Source organism: Elgaria multicarinata, chromosome 3 (genome assembly GCF_023053635.1).
Source record: "Elgaria multicarinata webbii isolate HBS135686 ecotype San Diego chromosome 3, rElgMul1.1.pri, whole genome shotgun sequence".
NCBI classification, from domain to species: Eukaryota; Metazoa; Chordata; class Lepidosauria; order Squamata; family Anguidae; genus Elgaria; species Elgaria multicarinata.
Genome location: NC_086173.1, coordinates 142,150,492 through 142,164,013, shown reverse-complemented (window position 1 = coordinate 142,164,013; position 13,522 = coordinate 142,150,492). Strand labels below are relative to the sequence as shown.

Here is a 13,522-nt window from a genome sequence, read left to right as displayed (position 1 = left end):
GGAAAAGAAACTGGGAGAAATTGTAATATCTCATACTAATTAAACAGCCTTTAAGATCATCTGTGCCTCGTGTTTTCAAACGTGTACAGCAAGCACTACTGGAACATGATATATGCAGATATTGTTTTTATGCTAACCTATTTGAGAAGAAGAATTGTTGAAACACTAATAAGGCTCTCATAAGCCCTGAAAAGTTTAATCAAAAAGTTTAATTAAAGTTCTTGCTTTTGCTCTTGCTGAAATTATTAAGGCATTAGCCTCTGGCAGCAACAAACACTTGTGCCAAACTCATTTGGGCTTTTTATTTTTGAATTTTTTTTTAGCTAATAACGGAAAGTTTGATTGTTGCAGATGGCAAGGTAAGTCTGATGTGGGAAGTGGCTTCACTAGTCTAATATGGTTACTTTCAGACATTTATAGCTATCTTAATATAGCTTGTACATGGTTTGAACTAAGAACAGCTCAACATGTTCTTTTTGTGGTCCCTGGGATCTTATAAGAATCCTAAGATACGCCTCTTCAACTTAAAAACAAAGTGGCTTGATCTCATGCCAGTGGTAGTAAAGGTAGAATAAATAATGACAGAAAGTAGTGATGTCTTTTCACTGCCGAAATGAAGTAGTTCACCCCTCATCCCCTTCACATAAATGCCTGTTTCCTATCAATTTTGTGATGTGAATGTGGTAACTAAAAGGCTGTAAGGATGACCGACTTGGCATGACTAGCTTTTTACCAAAATCCCAAGCACACCTCTCACAGTGAAATTCTGTATGTCTATGCCGAAGCAAGACCATTGAGTTCAATGGGACTGATTTCCAATGTGCATAGGATTGCGGCTTCAGTCTCCAAAATGAGAGAATGGTTTCAGAAGGTAGAATATAAGATGGTGACATGGAATTCTTTAGAGGAAAGCAGTTGTGTAAAGCTTTAAACCAGGTGTGTTTAACAGTATTCAGGGGCAGCTGATAGATTTCATCCAAGATCCATTTCAATCATTATTTACAACCTTCAATCCAGTTAAGAGAAGTTTTTATTTACTTATTTATTACATTGATATCCCGCCTTTTTTCCTCCAAGGAACCCAAGGCAGTGTACATAATCCTTCTCTCCATTTTTATCCTCATAACAACCACCCTGTGAGGTAGGTTGGGCTGAGAGTCTGTGACTGGCCCAAAGTCACCAAGTGGGTTTCCATGACCAAGTGGGTATTAGAACCTGGATCTCCTGACTCCCAGTCCAACACTTTAGCCACTATACCACACTGGCTCCCAACACCCAAAATAATCCCCAACCCTCTTATAAAGCTTTCCCCTACAAAATCCCACAGTCCTCATGGCTGTAGGATCACCCATCATTATTATTATTATTATTATTATTATTATTATTATTATTATTTATTGTTATCAATTTGTATCCCACCTTTTGCCCAATGCTGGCCCTCAAGGCGACTTTACAATTAAAACCTATAAATAGAAATATACAAAAATTTAAAATATATATAATTAAATGCACTTCAATATTAAAACGTCTAAAATACACCCACCTAGAACAACATTTCAATAATAAGGACGCAATGGGACACATTGTAAATTTAGTAGCAGTGGCTGCAGTTGTTTATTGTATGAATGAATGGTGGAGTCAAAAAGCTAAGCATCACCATTTTAAAATGAAGTGATATTATTTCCCTTGAATATATATACCCATCAACTCTTAGAGAAAGCAAGAAGTCATATAACAGAAGTTTTGATTATACGTCACTCTATGTATTCCGAAAGCTCCTTTTGGGATACATAGAGCTACATTACAGTGATTTGCAGACAGTATTTATTACATTTTTATTCTGCCTTTCCTGATTTCATGGCAGCATACAGAGGCCTGGTTCAGACAACATGCTAAACCATGCTGCTTAACCACAAAATGGTTAAGGGAATTTTGTGGTTAAGTAGCATGGTTTAGCATGTTGTCTGAACCAGGCCATAGTGGTTCTCTCCCCAACCATGCTTTATCCTTTAAGAACCCTATGACACAGCTTAGTTGAGAGAGAGTAATTGCCCAAGAATCACCCAGTGATTGTCATAGCTGAGTGCAGATTTGAACGCAAGTCTCCCCAGTGCTACTCCAACACTTTCCCCCAGCCTGGTGTTTTTTAGTTGCATTGCCTGCAACTCCCATCATTCCCAACCAGCATGGCACATGGTTTAAACTGGGTATGGGGGGGGGGGGAATGCGCTAAAGTATGAGCTTGTACCGTTATGGTTTGTCATCACCTCTCCCCATTTTGAGACCTCAGAATTATATTCCTCCACAGGTTCTCTTTCCTCCTATAGGATTGCTCTACTCATAACATTCAAATCATCCCTGAGATCCTGAACTTAAGGCTGCAAGGTAGATTTTAAAAACCTACAATTATATTTGTAAGGGTTTGGGGTTTTTTAAGGCACTTGGACAGTAGATATATTAACAAGAAGGTACTAAAAACTAGCAGTATTATATAATACCTCTGGCTCAACCCAAAACCTGGCTACACCAGTGCAGAAGATCCTTAAACTGGTACAATTTCCATGCAGGAAACCATTGTGATGTGTTAATTGCTAGGCACTGCTTGAATGTTGAAAAATATTTATTTATTTATTTATTTATTACATTTCTATACCGCCCAATAGCCGAAGCTCTCTGGGCGGTTCACATATATATATATGTGGCATTGCTGAACATATCCTGGTAAGATACAAATTGCTTACCCCACCCCTTGTGAAACCTATATCATCATTAGGATGTTGTTAACTGTGGAAGAGGCAGCCAGCAACCGTGGGCAGCTGTTAAGTGCAAGCCACCATTTGAATTCCTTACAATGCCCATAGCATAGCATCACTCCAGGGCTTTGTGGATAATTAAAGTCTGCCATTTAAATTTCCCAGAATGCTTCAGAATGATGCTACATTAGAGGCATTTTAGGAAATTAAAATGGTGAAGGCCAACCTGTGGAGGAGAAGGCCCTCTTGTTTACTTGGACTTCCCAAAGGCTTTTGACAAAGTCCCTCAGCAAAGACTCCTGAGCAAGCGTAGCAGTCATGAGATAAGAGGAGAGGCCCTTTTATGGATCATTAACTGGTTAAAAACAGAAAATCATCCCTGCAGTAAAACCCTTCTCTAGCACCCCAGTGGCAATTGTGCCATCAACAAAACCTGCTATGGAGGACCATGAACAACTGCTGCCCTGGTTCTTGTAGGACTGGTGGATGATCCAAGAATGCACATATAGTATTAAGTGCTGCTGTGAATGATAAGGGAACATACAATTTGGTCTATTTGATGAAAATAAAGGGGCTCTGCCTTCTCTCTCTCTCTCTCTCTCTCTCTCTCTCTCTCTCTCTCTCACACACACACACACACACACACACACACACACACACACACACACACACGCTGGAGTTAGCTAACTGGCTTCTGCTTGCCAGAATGAGTTGATGGGCAAGACTCGAATGCAGTTCGCGATTACATTTTATGGGCTGCATTCCTGATCAATAGCAGCATCGATCTGAGGGCAGGAGGAGAAGGAGCTGCTTCTGTTCCATTCGCTTCTTTCACAGCTTTGACAGGGCATTCTGGAAAAGTGGTTTCAAATACTTCTCGAAGACCCGGTTCCCCTGTTGGGAGACAGAAGAGGAAAGACGGTGTCAGGTATGTAGATGGCCAATGGCTCTTAGAAAACTTACAGCAATGCCTTAATTTTACACTTGCTCTTCAGTGTCTGCTTAGTGTCAAACTGCAAGAGAGAGCGAGAGAGCTGGCCCTTAGGGGAAGTGGAGACATGAGCACAGCAATTTGGGTATGTGTGCAGTTTTCCTGCAACCTTTTGCATATCACATAACAACAAGAGTGTAGAATACATGTTAGAGAAGGAGATGAAAGTTGCAAATACTGATATGCTGTTAGATAGTGAGGAAGGGAGATGTGCTAGGGCAGCAGTACAGTCTCCTGCTACATTCCTGGATCAGGGCCTTTCCACTCAAAGTCTCTGTCTCTCACTTATTTATTTATTTATAACATTTGCATCCCGCCCTACATCATTAAGATCTCAGGGTGGCGTACAGATAAAAGCACACAGTATAAAACAAATATACACAGCTAAAAACAAATTAAACCATGAACCAAGTTAAGACATTATATAATTTAAAAGCAGTAAAACAATTAAAACAGTTAAAACAATGCGCCATCTTAGTGAATTTAACCATTAAGGGCTTTGTTAAAAAGCCATGTTTTCACTTGACACCGGAATAAAATCAGCATTGGCACCAGTTGGGCCTCCAAGGGGAGGGCATTCCACAGTCGAGGTGCCACAGCAGAGAAAGCCCTCTCCCTTGTCCCATCATAGCATATGTGTTGTGCTGGTGGGATGCGGAGAAGGGCTCCTCCATCAGATATCAAGTCTCGGGCAGGCACATATAAGAGAGGCGCTCCCTCAAGTATCGAGGTCCCAAGCCATTTAGGGCTTTAAACGTCATTACCAACACCTTGAATTCTGACCGGAAGCGTATAGGCAGCCAGTGCAATTCCTTTAAGACCGGTGTTATGTGGTCTCTGTAAGATGTACCCGCCAGCAGTCTAGCTGCTGCATTTTGCACTAGCTGCAACTTCCAAGTCTTCAAGGGCAGCCCCACGTAGAATGCATTGCAGTAGTCTAACCGGAAAGTTACCAGTGTATGGACTACTGTGGCTAGGTTGTCACTTCTGTCATTGCCAATTCCTGATGCCTCTTCTGCCATTTCTGCGGCTGTTGGCAAAGCTCTTGCCCAAGCTGGGCTCCTTTGGCTAGACTAGTGCAACCTCTTGCTTGCTTGCTTTCTATCATGGTGTGTCTTCCCCCCACCCCCAATCATATTCCCTTCTTGCCATTACGATAATGTCAAACCTCTTCTTATCGCCCTGTAGTGGGACAGAGTTGCTTGCCCCATCAGCGCTGAGCCCCCAAGCCATATAAATAAGCAGGCCTCTGTGTTACATCATCTTTCTCTGGTAGGAATATGCCGTAAAGACAATATACATGTTCAATATCTCTGTCGTAGATCTATGATCTCTCTAATTATATATAAAATGAGAGAGCAGCATATATGCATTTGTTTTTACAAAAAAATGATTGATTTCTGCTGCAGCAAGAAAAGCTGGCTACAGTTGTATACACAATGGGAATTAAGCAGATGTAGAGGTTTCCTTATTTTGCATGATTTATTCTTAGTGTTCAAATTATTGGAGTGGGGGGTCAGAATTGGGGCTTAATCGAACCCACAACCCCACCTCATTGCTCCCCTTAATTTTATTTAAGTCCTGTGCCCTCACCCCTTGTAGTTATCTGAAACAGTAGACAAGGCAACGGCATCCCTGCAATTTGAGCATTGATTCATTCTGTTTTTGCTGCTTGTGGGGGGGGGGGGGAACAAGGAACGGTGCAGAGAACTGAAGCTCACCCTGCCGACTGCTGGAAATCCTACCAAATTCCCACTGTGGCTCTAGAGAATATCAGATGTTGCCCACATACTTTCAAGCCCATCTCTGCTGCCGTAAGTGAGCAGAAATACAGGCCTAGAAATACATCTTTTGTTTCTTTCAAAAATGTAGCCAATACCAAATTGGGGTCATTGTCTCCACACCCCTCAGCCACCATGGTTACACAGCACTGTGTTATAGATTAAGCTCTGTGTGTGTGTGTGTGTGTGTGTGTGTGTGTGTGTGTGTGTGTGTGTGTGTCTCCACTCTCACTCAGTGGTGCTGTTAGGGCAGGACTTTGGGGCAGATGTCTAGCGACCCACTCAGCGGAATGAACAGGAGTATCACAGCAGGGCTGGCTTAGCATATTCTGAAGAAATGACTGTGTGCACATTGCCATCTGAAGAGGGTGGCTGCTGCAAGACCATGAAGAGTTCAACATGACTGCTCCCATCTCACTGTATGCCAGATGGGCCGTGTTGTTCTTTTCACCCACTGCAGCCTTTTTGCTGATGCAATTCCGCTCCTTATGTCTGAATGGCTGCCATTATTTCGGTCCACCTAGCAACTTTCCTCTCCATCAAATCTCCCCCCCACCCACCCAAAAAAAGGAAAGAAAAAGCAAAGCTTTCCTTAAACTATCTCAAACTCAGATTTCCTGCATGTTTTGCTCTTAGTTGCTCTTCTGTGCCCCATCTTACCTACCATTTCTTGTGCCCAGAGTAGTTTATACTTTGGGCTACAATAACCACAACAATTCAAACTTCTACTCTTAGCTAACCCAAATTATGCACCAAGGAAAGCTAACTTAGATAAATTACGCAGGTTAAGCGAATACACGTGCTTTGCACAGTTCATTTTGTTTTTGCTCAGTGTGAAAAATAGATTCTGCCTTAGTCTAACACAGTGCCAGCAATTCATTCCTGTTAAACAGAAGCACTGGTAGCTTTGTCCTTCCCTCCTTTCAAAAATGAACGTTGATTTCAGCATGCCCTGTTCTCACCTGATTATTGGTTGGCGCCTTCTTGGCCCACTCATAAAGCCGCTGATAGGCATGACCGTCGTAGCTTCCGATGGCCGAGTTTAAATTTTCATCAGCGAAGTCAAATGCATCCACTAATGGCACCGCATCTCTCCTGTAAGAGCGAAGGAAACATTTTATTGTATGAGCTGCGATTTGTCAGTCACAATTTCTACTCCAAGCAGTATTTAACGTTAAGTAAAACCATAAAATTCAAATAAAAACTTTAATATAGGCATTAAAATAAAAACACAGCAGCATCCATTCAGAAACATAAGGCTCAACGCATATACTTCATAAGCAACATCAGTCTGTAAGAACCTGCATAAAGTGGGGATTGAACTGGTGGCAAAATATGTATAAAGCGGGAGAGGACAGAGGAAGAGAAACAGATGTACCCTGGGCATAGTGGCTGCACCGTCAGAGATCTTACTATAGAAAGAGAAAGGGTGCAGAGGTGAAGTTCCTCATCAGCTAATATATTCCCAGAGAGCTTTTTGTGGAAGCATATGTAGAACTTGTAATATTTAGGGCTTCAGAAGCAAGTGCCAGCATCTCTAAGTGGACATGGATGGAAGCAAACTGGCAGACTGTGCAAAGGATTTTCTGCATGAGGCATTGATTGTGCACTTCCTATTCCCTAGTCATGATTGTTTACGAGTTCTTTAGATTGTGTCATGACTCTCCAATTTTGCTTCTGTATCTACAAAGCACCTTTGGCAATTTTTTTTAGAGCAGGGGAAATGCGGCATTTAATTGTGAAAGTGAACAAAAGTGCAATTTCCTCTTGCGTATTTGCATTTTTTTCCTGCTGTGCCACAATGCCACCTAGAGCTTATGTAGCAGAAAAGCAGGAAAGGAAACTCTCTTCTTGTAGAGCTCAGATCTCAATTCAGTGACAAAACCGAAAATAGATACAGTGGATTAACAACTGGATCTAGAAAAGATCCAAGTCAGCCAAAACTGGAGTGAGATGCTCTCTTTGTTTCATTCTCATTGGCATTCTGTACCAGCTAAAGTTTCCAGACAGTCTTCAAGGGTAGTCCTATGTAAAGCACATTAATGTTATCAGTTAAGTGCACACTTTATATATTTTGCATAATTCTGGTTCTGCTATCCAAGAGGAGGGGTAAGGAGTCTGTCAGGGGACTAGAGCTCAACCCTAGTCTGTCAGCTGGAAATCCTGCTCAGCAATCTCCTTCTAAGATTGTATTAGATTGTAAGCCTATGCGGCAGGGTCTTGCTATTTACTGTTTTACTCTGTACAGCACCATGTACATTGATGGTGCTATATAAATAAATAATAATAATAATAATAATAATAAGACATCACTATGCACTGCCAACAAACTCTATGAAGTCCATCTAGAAACTGGGTTTAAAGAAATCAAGCAAATGGAGAATCTCAGTATGCAGAATTCCGTGCTCAGGATCCAATTCCATGCTTACAGCAACAATCACCAGATTGCAGAATATGCCAAACTTTTTGCATAGGTGGAAAGCAGAGGTGTGGAGAGGGAAGAGGGGGAGAAGGACTCAGTTGATCTTCAGGGGCAGTAACAGGACATAAAAGAAAGTGGTTATGGTGAGCTGTGGGACCCAAGCTATTTATTTATTGCATTTATATCCTGCCTTTTTTCCTCCAAGGAACCCAAGGCGGCATACATGTTATCCTCACAACAACAACCCTGTGAGGTAGGTTGGGCTGAGAGTCTGTGACTGGCCCAAAGACACCCAGTGGGTTTCCATGGCCGAGTGGGGACTAGAACCCAGATCTCCTGACTCCCAGTCCAACACCTTAGCCACTACACCACACTGGCTTTATGGCTTTATAACCCAGAAAACTATTGGACCAAGGTTGCCTTTTTGTGTTCTGCAAAAACAGTTGTTTTATCTGATGCCACGTAGAGATGGTTTCAATTTTAATGCATCAATAAAACCCTTGAAGATGATGTTTTAAATGACATGCAAATAATAGTTTTATCTTTTAATGCCTTTATGCTTGATGGTGCTGTCACAACACCGCACTCATTCTCTTTACTGGAAAGGATTTGATAAAGCTTTGAAATGAATATTTCTGACTTATTTAAAAAGCCTAGGCAGCCGATTCTGAACTAAAACCACTCAATGGTGCTGATGTAGGCACTTCCATCACTAAAGGGAGAGGTCACGGCTTTCATGCGTTTCAAAACATCAGAGCCAGGAGGATGAAAAACACTTCTTGGATGCCTGCTTTTATTAAAAACAGCCAAGGTCTTTATAAGCCACAGGAGACGTCATGTAAGCATGGAACTGACCAAAAGGTTAAAGTGTCGTTTTTAGTTTGAAGTGTAAATAGTGGCTTCAAAGCTATGAACTTGCACAAGCACCCCAAGCTGGCTCATACTGAGTCAGTAGTCAAAAAACAGAAGAGGAATTATTCTCAGGTGCCTGAAAAAACTTTAATTCTGTCCCATGCGTTTCGGAAAGGACTTTCCTTCCTCAGGGAACGCTTATCTTTCCCCAAATGTGTTGCAAAGAATCTTTCTGATGTTTCCTGTGTCGTAAATTCTCCCCCCCCCAAAATAAAAATGCTCCTACTGAGTCAGACCATTGGTTCTCCAAGATCCTAGACAAGGTCCCTCTCTCTCTCAGCCTTCCATCCAGAGAGCCTTCAAACTGGACACGCTGTGGCTAGAAGTGGGTATTTTCTGAAGTTTGCATACTAAACATGCACTCTGCACTGAGCTGTGACCTCTATCCTATGGATTCAGGAAGCCCTGCAGCAATCCTATGAATATGAACCTAAGAAGAGCCATGATGGATCAGACTGGAGGCCTTTCTAGTCCTGCATTGTGTCTTATCTGGTAGCCAAGCAGATGCCCCTTGGGAAGCCCATAAGCAGGGCATGAGGCCAATAACACCCTCCTGCTCATGTTCCCCAGCAACTGGCACACAGCTCCTGATACTAGAGGTAGCATATAGCCCTCAAGACTAATAGCCATTGTTAGCCTTCTCCGTGAATTTGTTTATCCCCTTTTAAAGCCATCTAAGTTGGCAGCCATCACTACATGGAATTCCATAGTTTAACGTTGTGCAGTGTGAAGAAGCACTTCCTTTTATCTTTCCTGAATCACCATTAAGCTTCATGGGGGTGACCCCCAGGTTCTGATATTATGAAAGAGGGAGAAAAATGTCTCCCTATCCAATTTCTCTGTGTCATGCATCATTTTATACACTTCCATCATGCTCCCCACCGATTACTGGCCTTCCCCCACCCCCATTCAAAGCTAAAAAGACAGCTGATCGGTCACTGTGTGATCAGAGTACTAGATGGACCCGTGGCCTGATCCAGCATGGTTCTTCTTATGTTCTCGATTCCTTTCTGAATCATTTCCAACATGAGATTTTCCCCTTTCACATACTATCAGAGGGCGGCTCAAATGTGAAAACTACAAATCAGATTGACCTCAGTAACAGCACTTTGCCTCCAGGAATGTCTTGGGCCATTTTTACACCTGCCTTTTTTCCTGGGATCATAAGCAGATCGTCTCTGTGCATCCAAATGACACACAGGGGATCCCAGGAGCAGGCAGGGACAATCCTTCCATTTGCCTGGGATAATCCTTAGGTGTAGAAAGAGCCTTAGTTCACGAAGATGGCTTAGTGGGTGAATTTGCAGGCAGAAGGCCCCAGAAAAGAGATCCTCCCATGTAGCATAGCTGAAAAAGACTCCTACCTGAGACCTTTGGGAAGGACCATCGATCAATAGCAGAGCATAAGCGTCACACACAAAAGATCCTAGATTCAATCCCTGACATTCCCAGTTAAAAAGGTCAGATTGCAGGTGAAGGGAAAGATCTCTGCCCAAGACCTAAGTGCCACTGCAAGTCGGAGTGAGCAAGACTGGGCTTAATGGGCCAATAGTATGACTTGGCAAGACATCTTTCTAGCTTGGAGAACCACTGCAATTTAGAGAAGACAACTTAGTGTGCTCTTCAGCGAGAACATGAGACATCTGTGCCTCCTACAGGCCTCCTTGCAACATACAGGTCCATTGCTTCCCCCATCCTAATGGCAGGCAATTTGCGAGCTATTTATGAACAACGGTACGATGCAGACATGGAGCAAAACCCATTACGCCCCTGGAAGGAGAAGAATCCTCTCACCGAATGACCGCCAGGAGATCCACGTACAACTCAGTCACCATGTCCGTCTGCTCTGTAGAAAGGTACCCGTCCAGCATAAAATCTCCCATATTAGATAAAATCCCGTGCAGTGCGAAGAGGTCGCAGAGATGTTTAAGGATCCTCTGGATGGCAGCCTCTTTCCCACATTTCTCCAGCGCTTGGATAAATTTTTCCACCACAATATAGTGGATGTGAGCCTGAAAAAGTTAACAGCCAGGTACGTATCCCGTCAGCCTGTTTGTACAGTAGCTCTCTAGCCCTTTACAGGCATTTGGAATGGGTGTTGGGCAGGCCACACGCGGAGGAGAACGTGAGGCACGCTCCCACATTCCTGTGGGCTGCTTCTGAAAAGCACATGTGTTTAATTTCCACAGCTAGGCAAGGTTTGAGAGCAGATGTTTAGAGATCTGTTCTTGGCTTGTTTCCCCAAAACTTCACTCCCTTACTCTGGCTCTGGGCCAAAGCTGGTTCCCAGTTTGAGGGAGGGAAATCCCCTCTTAAGCCCCCTCCTCCATTCATGAGCCTTAGCAGGCAGCAGTACTCTAAGCAGCACCGAGCTTTTGGGTCTAGCTAGCCACCATTTTAAGTTCCCACAATGCCCCAGTACAGGACCGGCCTTAGGAATGTGTGCGCTGAGCAGTTACCTGGCTCACTGAGCTGAAGTGGAGTGCCAAGCTGAGGGAGGTGTCAACATGACACCTTTACCAGGCCCCATAAACCCTCTGGGTGGCCCTGCAAAGGTGACCGGAGGGGGGGGGGGCAACAAAGGCACTCCTTACCCAGGGTGCTATTTATCCTAAGGCCAGCCCTGCCCTAGTGTAATATTCCTCTGGGGCATTGTGGAGAATTAAAACAGCAGCTAGAAGGGTGCCAGACCAAAAGTGAAGGGGGTGAGGCTAAAAAAATGCCCCAGTTTTAGTCTAAAGTTCTTACTGCCAGCAACTAAGCCTTAGGAGAGGCATTTCATCCTTTTAGAATGGGGGGGGGGGGATAGCAAATGCCAGTAAATCACCAAATGATTGGTGGTTGGCCACCTTGAGAATCCCTGAGGCCCAGCCTGGCTGGATTTGGGCCCTGAGCCTGAAGTTCTGCACCCTAAGCTTGACCTAGATTCCCAGCCCTGATCATACAACTAGGGGAAAAAAGTTTAAGGAAGGGACTAGGGGATGCATTCGTGGAATCACTCCACTCTAGGGTCCTACTTCCACAACTTCCAAAGAAAATCTCAGTGATCTCAGGAGTTCTTTCCACCACCCATCATCCTCACCCTAACTCCTCCTAAGGAGGCACACAGTTTGCAAAGCTAAAATCATTTTTAAATGAAGCACATGTCTGAGAGTAGCGCCACAAATCCTGCTCAGGTCTCATGAAAATACATGTTTACAGAATAAGATTACTTAAACGGTATTGCTTACATGCCAAGATCATGTTTCCCAACCGCTGTTCTTCTGACAAAACATGGTTTTTAAAAATGGGATCTGAATGAATGCAATACGACCTGCATTTCCTTGGCTTCATTTGCTGAACACAGTTTTGGAGGCAGGTCCTCTGAACAGCTGGCAGAAGAACCAGTCAGGATGAAGCTACAAAAAGGTTACTAACCATAGCAGCATGTGCAAGTTGGACAGAGCACTTGTTCCATGCTTCATATTGTGCTATTCCTGACTGAACCAATGTCTGAAGTTTGAGTGCTGCGTTTCTTACAATCCTGAAGGCAGGGACAAAAAGTGAATATTATAGACTTTCATGTTGCAAAGAGTTGTAAATTAATTTCCTTTTTTAAAAAACACCACCACCACCCATAATTATATCCCCTTAATAGCAGAAACAAAAGCCTGATATATAGCAGAATAAGATGGTAGCATTCTAGGCTGTGTCACTGTAGTTGGGAGATAACACTTTTGAACACAATGTAAAAACTAAACAATACTAACACATCATCGAAAAAAAACATGTTAAGACATCCTTCCATTTGTACTTGCAAGGATTTAAGAACAGCAACATGGGGGAACATTTTTTTTTAAATGGTACAGTCCTTCCTACCACCTCAGACCTCTATCATCCCAAATGTGTAGCCTAGGCTGCTGCTTCTTATCATCATTTATATACTCCTCCACATTTAAAATATATTTTATTTATTTATTATTGCATTTATATCATGCCTTTTTTCCTCCAAGGAACCCAAGGCAGCGTACATAATCCTCCTCCTCCTCTCTATTTTATCCTCACAACAAGAACCCTGTGAGGTAGGTTGGGCTGAGAATCTGTGACTGGCCCAAAGTCACCCAGTGGGTTTCCACGGCCGAGTGGGGTCTAGAACCCGGATCTCCCGACTCCCAGTCCAACGCTCTTGCCACTAGGCCACACTGGCCCTACATAACAGAAACATCACCTCAGCCACAAATTATGAATAACTTACTTGTAATAAATAAGCTCTCTATGGGGCTGTTCTTGAGAGATGTTTAAGAACATCAACTTATGCTAAATTTACCACATGTTACAATCCCTTTCCTTTCCCTCAAGGTGCTCAGGAAAGCTGCTGTGTTTAAGCCAGCTTAGGCAGACAAACGGTGACTTACCCATAAACAACTATAAACAACAGAGTCAAGCAGACTCGGAACATGGGGCTGCTCACACCCAAACAGCCACCCTGTTAGCCTGGCTCTCCATTTCCCTCTAGATCTAGGTCAGCCCAGAGCATGCTATGTCCACGCTGTGGTGTTTGCCCTGGCTCCCCATTGCCTTCCAGCAGAGGTGAGGAACCTCTTTCAGTCAAAGGGGCAAATTCAGTTTCGGAAAAGCTCTTTGGGGCGAACCACATTCCGGTGTGAGGGGAGAGGGAAATGCC

At 43.3% G+C, this 13,522-nt stretch overlaps 1 protein-coding gene across 2 annotated transcripts in view; it reads right to left on the bottom strand.

Moving 5' to 3' along the window:
* Positions 1-1,582: 1,582 nt before the first annotated feature.
* Positions 1,583-13,522, bottom strand: part of ACOX2 (acyl-CoA oxidase 2) — a 37,393-nt gene continuing 25,453 nt past the window's right edge. For both annotated transcript variants that reach the window (XM_063122093.1, XM_063122094.1), the window contains 4 exons: positions 12,277-12,382; positions 10,654-10,871; positions 6,488-6,620; positions 1,583-3,647 (listed from right to left, as the gene is read on the bottom strand). In XM_063122093.1, coding sequence (XP_062978163.1) covers positions 3,585-3,647; positions 6,488-6,620; positions 10,654-10,871; positions 12,277-12,382 — 520 coding nt within the window. In that variant the 3' untranslated portion in view covers positions 1,583-3,584. The remainder of the gene's footprint in view (positions 3,648-6,487; positions 6,621-10,653; positions 10,872-12,276; positions 12,383-13,522) is intronic.